General features: G+C 40.9%; 1 protein-coding gene across 1 annotated transcript; it reads left to right on the top strand.

Moving 5' to 3' along the window:
• The first annotated feature begins 1,935 nt into the window (after nucleotides 1-1,935).
• Nucleotides 1,936-10,231, top strand: znf281b (zinc finger protein 281b). The gene is made up of 7 exons (XM_087794096.1): nucleotides 1,936-2,097; nucleotides 4,063-4,588; nucleotides 4,671-4,778; nucleotides 4,879-5,002; nucleotides 5,367-5,450; nucleotides 6,116-6,234; nucleotides 6,363-10,231. Exons 2-7 carry the CDS (start codon nucleotides 4,136-4,138, stop codon nucleotides 7,968-7,970), a joined length of 2,496 nt encoding a protein of 831 aa, XP_087650222.1. The 5' UTR covers nucleotides 1,936-2,097; nucleotides 4,063-4,135; the 3' UTR covers nucleotides 7,971-10,231.
• Nucleotides 10,232-14,552: the final 4,321 nt, after the last annotated feature.

A 14,552-nucleotide genomic window follows, 5' to 3' on the forward strand; every position in this document is an offset into this window, starting at 1 on the left:
ACACCATGGACTGGAACCGAAAAACTTAAGCAGCAGCTGCATTGGCACCGATTGCAGTGGAAACACAAGCAAAAAAACATGCACACAAAACTGCTCTGATGCATTGTATCAGATTCTCTACCACACAAGCTGTTTCAAAATCTTACAAAATCTTATCAATCTTGAACACGAGGCCATGGTATTGAAGAAGGTAAGAACTATGATTGTTGAGAACATAACCTTTTCTTGTCATGATGGCCCCCTCATACAGCTCACTGATTATACCAATGAGACATGTATGTGTAGAGGGACTGTCCTCCTCATTCAAAGGTCAGATTTTGGATTAAATGAGCATTCGATTTGTTTCCTGCTGAGGTGCTGGTCCTCTTCTACTTTACATATTACTCTGATTTTTTGAGACTCTTGTGTTTGTCTATGTGTTATCTTGACCTTTTAAGTATTTATTTGATTAGGTATTTTTTTGATCGTTTAAGCGCTTTGTGACCCTGGTCTTGAAAAGCGCTCTATAAATACGTATTACTTACTTACTTACTTACTTACACTAGATTATATCCTGATCCAGGGATAGATGAAAGTCAAATGTATATATTAGGGGTTTCAGAAAACATTGATAAACCTATACATTGCAAAAAAAAATGTATCCCGATATTGTATCCTAATTCAGCACTGTATTGATTATTATTTTAACTATTATTTCATTTGTTGGCTTCCAAGTGATATTATATTTTTACTATCATAGGTGTTATTATATTTAAATTAAGTCTGTACAAAATAAAATACATTTTCTGTTATTAATGTACAATTAACATGCATTTATTTACGCCGTTTGTTTATTTTACAATTAAACAATTTAATTCCTCCGCAGCTAAAGGACCAATGTAATCCTGTGAGATCCTGACTGAGGACGAGAGGATATGGTTGAGTCCAGCAGCTTTTATATTCAAAGTTGAATGAAAAGTTTGGCTTTAAAAACAAATGAAAGCAGTTACGACTTTGTCAAGACTTTGTCATCTAGTCTGGAAGATTTGTGCAATGCCAGTCAGATATAAAGTAAGTAAGTAATTTTTATTTCTATAGCGCTTTTCTAGACCAGGTCACAAAGCGCTTAAACAATCAAAACATTATTCAATAAAGTATATACTTTAAAGGGCACGATAAAACTGATAACACAACAGGAGTTCCAGAAAATCAAGGAAAAGCCTTAATAAATAAAAACGTCTAAAGATGTTTCTTGAAGGAGTCAGTAGACTCCATCAAGCGCAAAGAGAGAGGAAGATCGTTCCAAAGCTTAGGAGCAACAGTCTGGAAGGATTTCTCTCCTCTGGTCATGAACCGTGTGCGTGGAACCATAAGTAGATTCTGATCCACAGACCTCAGAGCCCGAGCTGGGGTGTAAGGCTGGATCAGATCAATAATGTAAGGAGGAGCCTGACCATGAATAGACCTGAAAGTAAGAACCAGAATTTTAAAGTTGATCCTGAAAGAAACTAGATATACTGGAAATACTAAAAATATTTATTGTTCCTACTTTATCACACACTACTTTATCATGATACTATCGTATCGCCAATACACACCCCTAGTGTTTGTGTATATATGTTTTTTTTTTTTTTTTTTTTTTTTCGCTGAAAGCTTTTAATTGTTAAATAGATAAATAATCTGTTTCAACCCATTTACTTATTCCACTGTCTTTAATGTTGGGAAAAAACGACAATAATTTGATAAGCATTTATTCCGATAACTTTTCTCGAATGTGAAAAAGGGAAAATGCGGATAGTTAATATTTGCATCAGAGGCATTATGTTGCCAAAAATATGTTTTCTTTGTTTGTTCATATTTTTAGTCATAGTAAAAAATATCATTGTAGAATTCTAGCGTGAAATCGATCAGCCGAGTGACGATGACCGCATCAATCCTCCGCAGCCTTCGCCTTTCTCCTCTCACGACCCGTCCTCAGCACCCACAATTCCCCGCGCCAGGACAAGATGGAAGGAAGCAGCAACCGCCGGAGAACAATGTTTTGGCAATAAAACCCCCGAAAACGGCGTAAACCGGTGGACTTAAACCCCTTTTTTACTCAGCCGGGGTCATGTGTAGGTGAGTGCGGACGGGACTTAAACCCGGATTCGGAGCAAACGCTGTGTTTTTTGTCGAAAAACGAGACGAGGGAGTTCTCGGCGCAGACGGAGCATCATTGTTTGTGTTGCCTGGGCCCTGCTGCTGCTGCGGCGGCGGCGGAGGCTAGCTGCTAACTCGTGGCGGCTTCATGCTCAATAATCGAGGTTATTTCCATAACTCTGGGAGGCGATGTTGACATGTGGGATATAAAAAAAACAGCGTCGTGGTGATCAGATGCGATATTTTTGTCACATCGAAATCCTCCTTCGAAGGAAGAGCCGCGGGTACAGAAAACGTCGAAGGATTGTTTTTGCTAGTCTGGTCTAGAATCAGTTATTCTGTTGCAATACTGAGGCAGTTTACAGATGCTTGTTGTTGTTTTTATTTAACGCATGGTTCTGCTGCACATCTGTTGGAGATCAATCGATGTTTATGTATCCTTTGTTCACGTGGATTCGTAGGTACGACTGAATTAATCTGGGAAAACAGTATTTCTACGTTTGTGATTCAATGGCTTCTAGTTTAAGGTACAGATCAGCTTTTAAAAAAAAAAAACCTCTTATTTCTTGGGGTGTTCGTGTGGTTTGATTTTTCCTCTGGCTCGTAAGGGAAGATGTAATTTCAGAAGGTCCATCAATACGTGGAGCAGCCATGGGGCAGATTTCATTTCACCAGCATCATCAAAGCTGGGCAACTGGAGAACCATTCCTACACAGTGACCTTCCACTCTTGAGTCCCAGTATTGATACACAGTGGCGTTGAAACTTGCGAATCCATTGTGATTCATTGCTACAGTATAATCCTTTTTTGTTGTTGTTGTTATTGTTATTATTGTCCCAATATTGTCGTATTACAAAATAAACTCAGCTACAGCAACACAATGGGTTGTTCAACATAAACACGTATATGTGTCGCTGTTTATCTGTTGTATGGGATTGTTTTCGTTTGGCTAGTTTTTTTCTAGAGTAAATAACCGCCTCTGTATATTTCTGAGACGTTGTCGCGGAGAAGCGACGTCAGTTGTAAAAATAAAAACGGCTCCATTTCGATCTGCTACTTTAGTATCGGAGGAAACATCCTCAACGGGAGGCTTTAATAGCATCCAGGTGGTGTTAGCTAGTTAGCTGCAGTGTGAGGGGAAACTGTCCAAAAAAATGGCTTAGAAATGATGTACAAAAAGAAGTTTTGAATGTAACCAGCGCAGGTACATTCATCTCGATGGAACTATGTTTTTTTTTTGCTTTTTAATGTGCGGTTCGAACCAATGTTTTGATCGAGGCTCGTTGGGTTCATCGTGGCTAGCCAGTTAGCAGACTAGCTAGCAGGCTAACTGTTATGCATCACAAAAGCCCGTGGTCGCTTTCTCTTGTGTTCAGTGTTGCGTTGACAAATGGTCGTGAAGACCGGTTCGGATCTAAAAACGCTAAATATACAGGCTTCTTGCTTCGATACAAGCGAGTCGCCTGCCTGCGTCTGTGCAAAAAATGACAGAGTAGATTTGACCTAAATATCGTCATGTTTTAGATAACTGTGAACCACTGCTGAGACGCGACGTCAGTGTGTTCACACAAGCTTATTTTAAATAACTGTTTACACGTTCCTATTTATAATCTTATTTATGAAATCATGAACACCTAAATCCCGTTGACAGGAAATAGTATTTCATCTTTATTAGATCCACGTCTTTATAAGAGGCAATTGGAACATGCATGTATTGTTTTTTTTAATCTGTACATAATTTAAGTAATCTCTTCAACAGGACTCTGGTGATCTAACAATGTTTCAAAGTTATTTTTAATCCATATACTTGAAAATCATTTTGTTGTATCTCAACCTTACTTGACAACAAATGAGGCTCATTCAAATGTGTTTTTTTTATAAAAAGGTAGCTATTTTCATTACAAATCTATCTTCTAAATCTTTTTTCTTTTGTATTTTTTCCAGATTATTCAACTCTGGTGTTCCTGTTTAGATCTGTTGCCCTACTCCTCCCCTGCACTCAGCGATACAAAACACAATGAGTATTATACAAGACAAATTGGGGAATGAATTTTTGCGCAATGGTGGCATGGACCCTAATTTTGCGCCGGGTATGCTTATGTTCAGCCACCTGCCGCCGGTCACCAGTTTTACACGGCTTACGTCTCAGTCCGTCATGGGTGAGATTCCCCAGGAGATGATCCTAAAGAAGGAACGTGACTCGCCCCCGGACCACCAAGGTGGCACGGTCGTGAACACTGGCGGCTTCCTCCACAGTATGGGCATAAAGCAGGAGCGGATGAGTGAACTGGATTACCGTATGCCTGTCTATGGAGGGAACGCAGGCGTAGGAGGAAACTGTGCAGGAGGCGGTGTGGGAAAGAGCGGCAACGACATGTCGGATATGTCTTATGGCAACCATCACCAAAATCACCAGAACATGCTCTTGCATGATCTCAGCCACAACAACATTCGCTCCCTTGAAGAACCAGTAAGATATTGTTTATAGATATTGAAATGCATCTTTTAGAAAGTCCTCCGAATTCAGGTTTTAACCTTATTTTTACCATTAGTTATCAGGAAGGTCGGGGAAAGAGCCAAAGGAGTCATCGGGTAGAAGAGGGAGGAGAGGTGATGGCCAGCAAGGCAAAACTCGAAGGAAACGCAACGATGCTGCTAAGGTAACTTTCTATTTAAGCACGAGCAATATTGTGTTTGTATTACCATCTTCATGAGTAAATATTCCAAAGGTTCTAAACTATGTGTTGCATTACTTCACAGGCCATGATGATGGACGCAGACGGAGCCTGTCTCTCACCCAACTCCAAGCCACACATCTGTGAGCACTGCAACGCTGCCTTCCGCAGCTCCTACCACTTGCGCAGACACGTGCTAATACACACAGGTGAGAGGCTTTCACTGCTCAGTCGCGTCCAAAAATATTCTCAGCTGCATAAGACCTCTCCTGGCTTTGTCGGTCATGTATGAGTAAGCGATGAACAAGAAGCAGTTTCCAGACAGCAGACCTTCAGCGGATGAGTCACCCTTATAGAATTCAACAAGCTGAGTTCCAGCCAACAGTGACTCCACGATGAGTCATCTGTTTCTGTGTGAATTAGTCATCATCGATGCTGGGAATGCCTCTTGAATCCTGTGCTTTAAGGTTTAAAAATGCGGTGTGCAGTCTGATTGACTGTGTTTTTCATCTCGATGCATGACTCTGCTTTATTTAATGTGCCGTGCGAATGGTTGTATTCTTGATCGCACAGGTGAGAGGCCTTTCCGATGCAATCAGTGCAACATGAGCTTCATTCAGAAATATCTGCTGCAGCGACATGAAAAGATCCACAGTGGTGAGTGTTTTTCTTATTTATTTCTAAATGCCTTTCAAAACACACAAACGAAGCGGGGACACTGTTAAGCAGTCTTAATGATGTATGGATGGCATAAATCACCAGCCTAGCTCTACTGTTCAAGGACAGAATCTATTGATGTCCTTCACAACTGCTCTGCGACAGAAAAACATATATTGGCTGGTCTTATAGGAGAATAGTGGGCCCTTCCTTGTTGAGAATATCTTTGAAACAAAGATAAGCAGAATTAGAAGAGTCAGATTTGACAATGTTCAGGTTTTCATTGGAAGTCACCAGTGAGTGAGATTAAAAAGACTGTAGAAAAGTTTGTAGATGTCACTATAGACACATTAAGAAAGTGACTTGGGGTGTTGAAAGAAGAACGTTTGAGGTAGAAGAAGACAACCAATGGGGTTCATTAATGTAGAAAAAGGTAACGTAAAGAAGAAAGATTTGATGAGGAAAGAAAACCCAAGTTGGTTTGAAGAGGAATAAGACTGATATGCTGTGTGGCCCCTAATTGCAATTGCAAAAATAATAGTAGTCAAATAAAAATGGTCAACTTATAGTTATAGGTCCTGACCCAGAAATTGAGAATCACTGTTCTATGCTCACTTTTTTCATCACAAGAAACAAGGTAAATTGTTAATTCTCTAATTTTGCAGGAGAGAAGCCTTTCAGCTGTGACCAGTGCAACATGCGTTTTATCCAAAAGTACCACATGGAGCGACACAAAAGGACACACAGTGGCGAGAAGCCGTATCGCTGTGACACATGCCAGCAGGTGAACATCTGACCTTGATTTCTTAATGTTGCTGTAATGTGAAGGTCTTGAAATGTAACCTCATGTTCGTTCTGCTACTAAAACAGAATGATTTATTCAAGTTTTTTTTTGGTCTCTGTCTTCTCTAGTTTTTCTCAAGAACAGATCGGTTACTGAAGCACAAGCGGACGTGTGGAGAAGCCATAAAGAAAGGCATGGACCCAAGCATGCTAGATCTCAGCGAAGCAGAACTAGGCCAAGGCAGCTACTCACTCACTCAGGGAAACACTTCTGCTTCCGGACGCAAGAAGGCCAAGCCCAAAAATGGTGAGGGCATTGAGCGCAAAAGAAAAAAGAATACAAATGCGGCGTCCTTGTCGTCTGCAGGAATTGACCTGCAGGATTATGACATGGAGCACCCCTCAGGGTCTGGCCCGGCAATGCAGGGCCGCTCTCCCAAATTGGTTTTCAAAAAAGCTGGACGCAAGGGTCTTGACAAAGGCCTCCTCTCCATGGACGATGGCACTGACGGACAAAAACTTTTGGTTCAGAAACCCAGCTCTATAGATCATGTTGACTCTTCTGGGCTGGAAAATATGGGACTTCTTCAGGGAGCTGCAGGCAACAAGCAGGGTCCAACCACCAGTAGCAGCAACTACGACGATGCAATGCAGTTTGTGAAAAAGCGCCGCTACCTCCATGCAGTTAATAATGACTATGGAGCCGGTTCTCTTCACATGTCGTCCCAGGGAAATGGTGTAATCCATGGCTCCTTGGGTCCAGAACCCACTCTGGCCATGCTGGACGCGACACCCCTGGAGCTCAAGCACGACAAGTCAGGCATTCCGGACGAGGTGCTGCAAAGTTTGCTGGAGCATTATAGCCATAAGCCAGAGGGCGCTCACCACCACGACGTGAGCTTTGACCTGTCAGACCATCCACATCACGTAGACCTTCAGCCTGCAGCCCCTGTGACCCCGGAGTTGGAAGACGACTCGACAAATGGAGGTGATAAAACTGCTGTGATGAGTGAATACTCAAAGTTCCTCCTTCAGGCCCTGGAGCGCACCAGCCACAGTGGACCCTTCCCTAGCCTTGGTCCAACGGGTCCTTTTCCACTCTTGTCCAGCAGCTCTAGTCCAACGGGGCCACTCTTCTCTGACAAACACGTGTATAGTACGTCCCCACTGGACTGTGGCTATCCTCCCAATGTGTCCTCTCCCCTGCCTATCGTAGCCCCTTCTTCAGTTTCCTCGTCGTCTTCTTCCAAATCTCACTACGGCATGCTGGTCAGCTCTCCTTCCCAGGCAGGTTACCACCTCAGCTTGGATTCCACCAGCCACCAGCAGCTGACTCCATCTCAGGAGCTCACCGATCAGTTGGAGAAGCAGCACTCTCCTGGATCTTTTAACCTACCTCCCCAGGACCTGACTGTCCAAACAGAAGGCTCGAAGGGGCAACAGAAGGGTGGTGGGACTGGAGCGCCCACCAACGGGTCCAGCTACCCTGAACTTTCCTCGCTGAATCCGCCTAAAGAGCCAACATACCAGATCGAGAACTTCGCCCAGGCCTTCGGCTCCCAGTTCAAGTCGGGGCGGAGGACCCCTCTAAGTTATGCCAGTGATCCGGGGACGGAGGTGGACCACAGAATACGAACTCCAGTGTCAGAATTCTCAGGGTATACCAGCTTGTTAGCTGACGTCAGCGAGCCAGTAAGTACAGGATCAAAAACCCCGACAAGCCAAAGTTTCAGATAAGGTTCAGTTGAGGTGAACCTAGTCGGGATTTTTTTTTGGTTCCTGTCCATATGGCGCCTATACCCATCCTAATTTTGTTCTTGTAGCAAAGTTTGTTTTTTTTAAACACTGCCATTAAAGTAAATGCAAAAATGACCAGGGAGGGTCTTCCATGGCCTCAAATGCAATTTTTTAAATACTAATTTTTCTATGTATTTAGTCTTTTATTTTTTTGTTTGTTCATAAGTAGTGTTTTTGATATGAGCATAAACCGTAGTTTGAGATGTAATTTAAAACGTCTAGAGGGTAGCTATGAACTTCTTTGACCTTTTCTGAACTCTTGTTTTACCAATCATGAAACCATTGTAAAGTAATATTGAATAATGTTGATGATTTCAATAATAACAATTGTGGCAGGGAAAGGCCCAGATTTCAAATGGCAAAAAAAAGTATATATTGTCTGTTACAAGAAACTTATGAACTCAGGAAATAGGCAAAATTGTGTAATAAAACTTTGTATGATGAGATGCAATTAGCACAGTTTTTACCGGTGTACTTTAAGACGACAAAGCTTTTGTTTTTTGTTTATTTATCAGGACTACAAATTACTCTTTTCTACTCTGGTAGATTTGTCTAGATTACGGTACTGTCGTGTGAAAACACCCGGGTTTTCCTTCTTCGACGACTTTTTACACAAGGTAATATCAGTAACAGTGGAGTTTAACCCGTGCGGCGACAAGTACAGTGGGTGTTTGAACATACTGCATGTGACACACAACGCCACTGCTGGTGGCGATGTTTGAAATGTGTCGATACGCTAAATGTTCTCTCCATGATGTCAATTAGAAACCGTGAGAAGTCTCCTTCCTCACGCTGTTGTTCTCGTCGGTGGATTCAAACAAGCACTTTTTAAAAAAAAAAAACATATCAGCATTGGAAACGGCAACAACCCATTTAATCTGCAGATGTGATAAGTGACTATTATGCTAATGATTATTATTATTTTTAAGAGGAGAAAACTGTGAATGGGGGTGGGGGGGCGGGGCGGGTGGTTGAGGATGACGAGGCATGAATACGGGCATTTAAATGTATAATTTTTTTGCTTATTCTCGTGAGTAGAAGAGAGTCGGGAGGTGTTTTCCTTGCGGTTGTCGGGTGGTGTAAAAAGATGACTTGCCATAATTTTGTTATACAATATTTTGAGAGACGTTCTTTGTATTTAAGTGTTTTTAAGAGTCGGGCTGACATGCTGGAATCCTTTTCTGTACCCCTTTTGAGTATGTTGACTGCATACGCAAACCTCTTATTTATTCTCCATTAGTCACAACCAACAGATTATTTTTGGGCAAATAATCACCAGAACCTCAGTAATACAGGAAAGTTGATGCAGCCCTGCACTCTGAAGAACAACGACAACAATGGCCTTCTTTGTCTTCCGTGGTTAAAGCCATTCTTTCCCGGCAGCCAGGGTTGATATTTAATTTAGTTGATTTCCTGTGAGCCAACACTCCAGCCCCCCTTTCCTTTTCCTGCGTCTGTGAGCTCCACAGCTAAGGGACTTTGAAGCTGCTCAGATCACAGGGAACAAAGACTTGACTGACCAGCCGCTTCACTCCGAACACCATGCTTTTTTTGTGAAAGAGAAAAATAGCGAGTGATGAATGGAGAAAAGAAAAAGACAATACGATTGACCTAAATATACCTCATATCACAAAAGCGCAAGAAAGCAGGGACATGCGTTTCATGTATGTAGTGGAAATACTTGTAGTATAGATTTGGACATATTGTATAATCATTTTTACACTGCCTGTGTTTACAGTTCTAGAGCAAGTGATTCATCAAAATGCAAATGTATTTTTTTTTTTCTTCTGTAAAGTCATCCACGCCAAGCAGTGTTGCATTATAGATGCCTCATAGAACATCCATTTTTCGTGTTATATCCCTTATTTTTGTTACTTGCCATAACGTGTTTTGATATGATCTCTAGAAGGATATTGTTTACAAAAATGTACAAAAACACTAAAAATGTGTGTTTTTTTTAGTTTTGTTTGTTTTTTCTCGAGTATGCATGACAGACATTTTTGTATGGCTTTATTTCTGACTGTCACCTCAATACCAAATTTTGTAGCAGAAGCCTTCCCATACCTTTGTCTTATTTGTTCTAGGTCCCCTCTCCACAGACCCCTTTCACTCCCTACTTTCGTGGTATGATTTCCCAGGCTGTACCTGTTATTGAGATGATGAACGGACTAGAGAAGCCAATAAAGTTTTGTTACAAAAACGACACGACGGCCATGTTATTGTGCGCATGGAACCCTTGTGTTCACCCATCAGCAATATCTAGGCGTGTTCCTCGGGTTTCAAATCCAACTGCTGCGTTTTTTACATGAACTAAACATTTGGTTTGTGAAGTCTGAGATTCTTTACGTAGATCTCAGAAGGGAACACAATGAATTACTCGTATATTGTTTATGTTGTGACTCTTTTTACAGGAAATATTGTTCTAAAACATGTTTCCTGTGTGCAAATGTTTAGAATTTCATTCACAACACAAACACTCCTGTTGAAAGCACAGACATCTACACAAACAATGTTTCATCAAATCAAAGCTTAAAACTGTAACTTTATGTTCAACATATTCCCAAATGTGTTTTTGTAGCTGTTAAAGGATATTTAGGTTGAAAAACTCATTTCAGAGAACAATATGTGGCACTCTGTTAAACATAAGGAAGTCTCAATTTAATTACTTGCTCTTGAAAATGAGTTTTTAAGACAAAACTTCATCAATCACTATTTTATCATTCTTATCACAAACTTACAAAGATACAGAAGCATTAAACGTTTGTCAATGTCCAGAATCCGGATCGATGATTCATATATAATAACAGATTGATGTATTTTCAAAAATATTAAGCCCGTCAATTTTTTATATTTTATAGTCATCAATATACATATGGTAATATCTGCCGAAATTATTCAGGAATTTGGCTCTTTTCTTGTAGACCACGAGGGGGCGCTCTTTCACGCGTTATCCATCTGAATTGTTCAAGTCGATGTCACTGCAATGTCTACTGGAAGTTACTCTTTGTGTTATCCGTCCCATCATGTGTGACCTATGACCCCGGCCTGATCACTGGATGACATCTTCTTGACCACAGTGAGAGTTTCACTGATGGACCATATCTCGTTTTTATATTGGTGTCATGAGGTCAAACAAGTCTTTACACGGAAGACTTGCCTGATAAACCCTGGTTATATCTGTTGACTTTCCTGGTTGAGTCCTGGACAGGACACTGCTTAACTAGAAGGATCTGTCTCGCCTGCAGTTGATTCAGAACTCTGCAGCGAGAATTCTGACCCGCTCTAGTAGAAGAACTCGCATTTCTCCGATCCTTAAAACTCTTCACTGGCTTCCAGTTTCTTTCAGGATCAACTTTGAAATTCTTGTTCTTACTTTCAGATCTATTCATGGTCAGGCTCCTCCTTACATCAGTGATCTGATCCAGCCTTACACCCCAGCTCGGGCTCTGAGGTCTGTGGATCAGAATCTACTGATGGTTCCTCGTACACGGTTCAGGACCAGAGGAGAGAAATCCTTCCAGGCTGTTGCTCCTAAGCTTTGGAACGATCTTCCTCTCTCTCTGTGTTTGATGATCTACTGACTCCTTCAAGAAACATCTTAAGACGTTTTTATTTGTTCAGGCTTTTCCTTGATTTTCTGGAACTCCTGTTTGGTTATCAGTTTTATCTTGATCTTTAAAGTATATACTTTATTGAATATTGTTTTGATTGTTTAAGTGCTTTGTGACCCTGGTATGGAAAAGTGCTATATAAATAAAAATTACTTACTTACCTACTTATATTGGTGTCATGAGGTCAAACAAGTCTTTACGCGGAAGACTAGCCTGATAAACCCTGGTTATATCTGTTGACTTTCCTGGTTGAGTCCTGGACTGGACACAGCTTGGACGAACCGGAATCTCAAGATCAGTGGTTGCTATTACTCCTCATGAACTTGAATTCGAGTTAAATTTATCTAAAGATCTAGATGACTATCAAACGACGGGGACGGTCAAAAGGTCAAAGGGTCAAAGTGTCGCAATTAAAATGATGATATAATGAGCCATTAGAGTTCATGGTGACTCGGCTCGCCATGGAACATACAATAAAAGTTTCAGATTCTGAGATCACTATCTTGGCTCCACATGCTAAGCCAGGTGTGGCACTTGCCAACGTATTAACTAAAAGTAACGCTTGTTTTCGACCTATGAGTGTTGCCATCTTTTTTCAGTATTTAAAGAACAAGTTATCTGAGATATTTCAATCGGGAAATGTTTGTCTGGATAGTGGTGAGCTGGCCTGCTTTCCTTTACTTAGGTTGTAGCCAAACAGTGATCGACTGACCACTCTTGTCTCATTGGAGATTGACCTCTGACTCCATGTGCGAAAAAGACGGAGATTAAAATGAAATGGTTCTCGCAACTATCTGCTTGTGTAAAACTTGACCTCCGGTGACAGATATCATCCGCACACAGAAACTAGGCCTTGAGTCAGCAGGTTATGCTAAAAAGGTGATGTAAGCGACACTAGAAAGCAGTGGCCAGTGGACAGACACAGTTAAAATTTCCATCCATCCATTTTCCAACACTTTTCCCTTTATGGGGGTCACAGGGGGGGCGGAGCCTATCGCTGTTTCTTCGGGGCGACACCCTGAAAAGGACGCCGGTCTGTCGCAGGGCACATGAAGACACACAATCATTCACACACACACTCGTAATCAACCACTGTATGTTTTTGGACTGTGGGAGGAAACCGGAGTACCCGGAGTAAACCCACAAAGGATGGGGAAACAGAGGGCGAACCTGCAACCTTCTCGCTGCGAGGCGATCGCACTTCCCTGCACCCCCCAGTCAATATTTATTCTAGTTTATTCCATCTTATTCTTATTCTATTTGTAACTTGATGTCACTTCATTTTCAACAAAATGGACTCAATGAACACTTGACATCGGAGCGAGACAATATGCATTTACCTCATTTCAATCACTACAAATATCTCCAGAGTCGTGGCCTCATGTCCTACTTTTTGAACCGGCTCTGTTTACGACAATGGACATCATGTCCTTATCATGAAATGCAATAAAACAAAGGTAATCATGGAAACTGCAGGGCTGGGTCAGCGGGCCATAACAGCATGTGACTTTGGACTTTCGGAGGAGGACGCTAATCACGCCGTGATGACGACTCTGTTGCCGTGGACACATGGTGATAAAACATGCTTGTAAAAAAATTGCTTCCTTGGTCGCGATCAAAAAAAAAAAAATCAAGCCTCTGTATTTTATATTTCTTCTTGCTTTGAGGAGAAATATGTATGTTTTTTAGTCAATGCGTTGCTTTCTCTTCATTTGAAGTAATGTATTTACATTGATTTCTACTAGAAAATATAGTGTATTTCATATTGATATAATTGCAAAGAAGACCTTACGTGACATGGGCGTATGAAGGATGGGCTGCTATAAATCCATGCAATGATAAGAAAGATTCGTAACCTTTGTATCGTTCTTTGTTGGCGGGATGACTGATTTACCTGAACTGATAATAAAATGGTTGTTTTCCTCCTGGCTGGCGATCGCACAACTACCTTTAAAAAGTGGGGAATTCCAAGTGGTGGGACCAAATAAATTTAGGAAGTCAATAACAATTGACCCAATTAAATGATTAGGTCTGAGCATGAAAATGTTTATATTATGAGGTATTAACTAATATATAAAAAGTAGCAATTTACAAAAACAATTAATAAAGTAGGAGAGATATCTAGTGTGATATAAATGAAATAATGAGGGAAAGAAAGAAATATCTTGACATAATGGGTTTAATGAAATATCTTGTGATCATACACACTCTGATCCGTCTGAGATATGATCTGAGAAGATGAGTCCAAAGTGTATTAAATATCTTCTTTTATTCACCACAGTAAAATACTGCTAATCGTGTCCCATCTTTGAATCCACCTGCTTGGTCTCGTCTTGATGGAGATTGAGATTATATAACGTTCCCTTATCAATGTGAAGAGGCTTGTGGTGTAATCCGTGTAGATCTCTTGTAGTTCTCCATCATGAAATGATCGTTCACAGATTTCAGCCACTTGTTTGTATCTGTTTCATCCCTTTACTGACATTTTGTAAAATATAAGTTTCCCTCTTTCTCGTTGTTGTTGTTATCAGCTCCACTCCTGCTTCCTGAAGCAGTGGAAATCTTTTATTTGCTTGATGGAATATTGAAGGTTCGAACAGGTGTGTCGATCATGTGATGTCAGAATGCGGATCTTCCTTGTGGTTTATCAGCATTTAAGAAATAAAGCCGAAGGCTTTGCTTTAACCGTAACCTAATTTGAGTTTATCAACTTCCTGAAGGTTAATTAAAGAAGGAGAAAAAACATCTCAACGCTCAAGATCAAAACATTTTAATCCTGCAATTCCAAATGCAATACATTTGACAGTGAGATTTCTGATTCTCAGAAATGGCGTAAATAAAAAGCGTAAAAGCCGTAATAAAAAAAAGAACTAGGGCGAAAAAGAACATTGTTAGAAGGGTTATACAAAGT

Source organism: Callionymus lyra, chromosome 6, assembly GCF_982586985.1.
Source record: "Callionymus lyra chromosome 6, fCalLyr1.hap1.1, whole genome shotgun sequence".
In the NCBI taxonomy this organism is placed as follows: Eukaryota; Metazoa; Chordata; class Actinopteri; order Syngnathiformes; family Callionymidae; genus Callionymus; species Callionymus lyra.